The 807-nt window shown below is 40.5% G+C and overlaps 1 protein-coding gene across 1 annotated transcript; it reads left to right on the forward strand.

Annotated features, from left to right (window-relative positions):
• Positions 1 to 807, forward strand: LOC135559319 (uncharacterized; the record flags this gene model as incomplete). Its single annotated transcript, XM_064993501.1, is given in 1 exon segment — positions 1 to 807. A coding segment is annotated over 1 exon segment (807 nt), but the record flags the coding sequence as incomplete, so codon positions are not given.

An 807-nucleotide genomic window follows, 5' to 3' on the forward strand; every position in this document is an offset into this window, starting at 1 on the left:
AATGTTAGATCCCTCACTTCAAAGGCAGTTATAGTCAATGAACTAATCACTGATCATAATCTTGATGTGATTGGCCTGACTGAAACATGGCTTAAGCCTGATGAATTTACTGTGTTAAATGAGGCCTCACCTCCTGGTTACACTAGTGACCATATCCCGCAAAGGCAGAGGTGTCGCTAATATTTACGATAAATGATGTTTTCGTCTTTTGAGCTTCAAGTCATGAAATCTATGCAGCCTACTCAATCACTTTTTATAGATACTGTTTACAGGCCTCTTGGGCCATATACAGCGTTCCTCACTGAGTTCCCTGAATTCCTATCGGACCTTATAGTCATAGCAGAAAATATTCTAGTTTTTGGTGATTTTAATATTCACATGAAAAAGTCCACAGACCCACTCAAAAAGGCTTACGGAGCCATCATCAACTCAGTGGGTTTTGTCCAACATGTCTCTGGACCTACTCACTGTCACAGTCATACTCTGGACCTAATTTTGTCCAATGGAATAAATGTTGTGGATCTTAATGTTTTTCCTCATAATCCTGGACTATCGGACCACCATTTTATTACGTTTGCAATCGCAACAAATAATCTGCTCAGACCCCAACCAAGGAGCATCAAAAGTCGTGCTATAAATTCTCAGACAACACAAAGATTCCTTGATGCCCTTCCAGACTCCCTCTGCCTACGCAAGGACGTCAGAGGACAAAAATCAGTTAACCACCTAACTGAGGAAATCAATGTAAACTTGCGCAATGCCCTAGATGCAATTGCACCCCTAAAAACAAAAAACATTTGTCATTAG

The sequence above is a fragment of the Oncorhynchus masou genome, chromosome 18 (assembly GCF_036934945.1).
Source record: "Oncorhynchus masou masou isolate Uvic2021 chromosome 18, UVic_Omas_1.1, whole genome shotgun sequence".
NCBI lineage: Eukaryota > Metazoa > Chordata > Actinopteri > Salmoniformes > Salmonidae > Oncorhynchus > Oncorhynchus masou.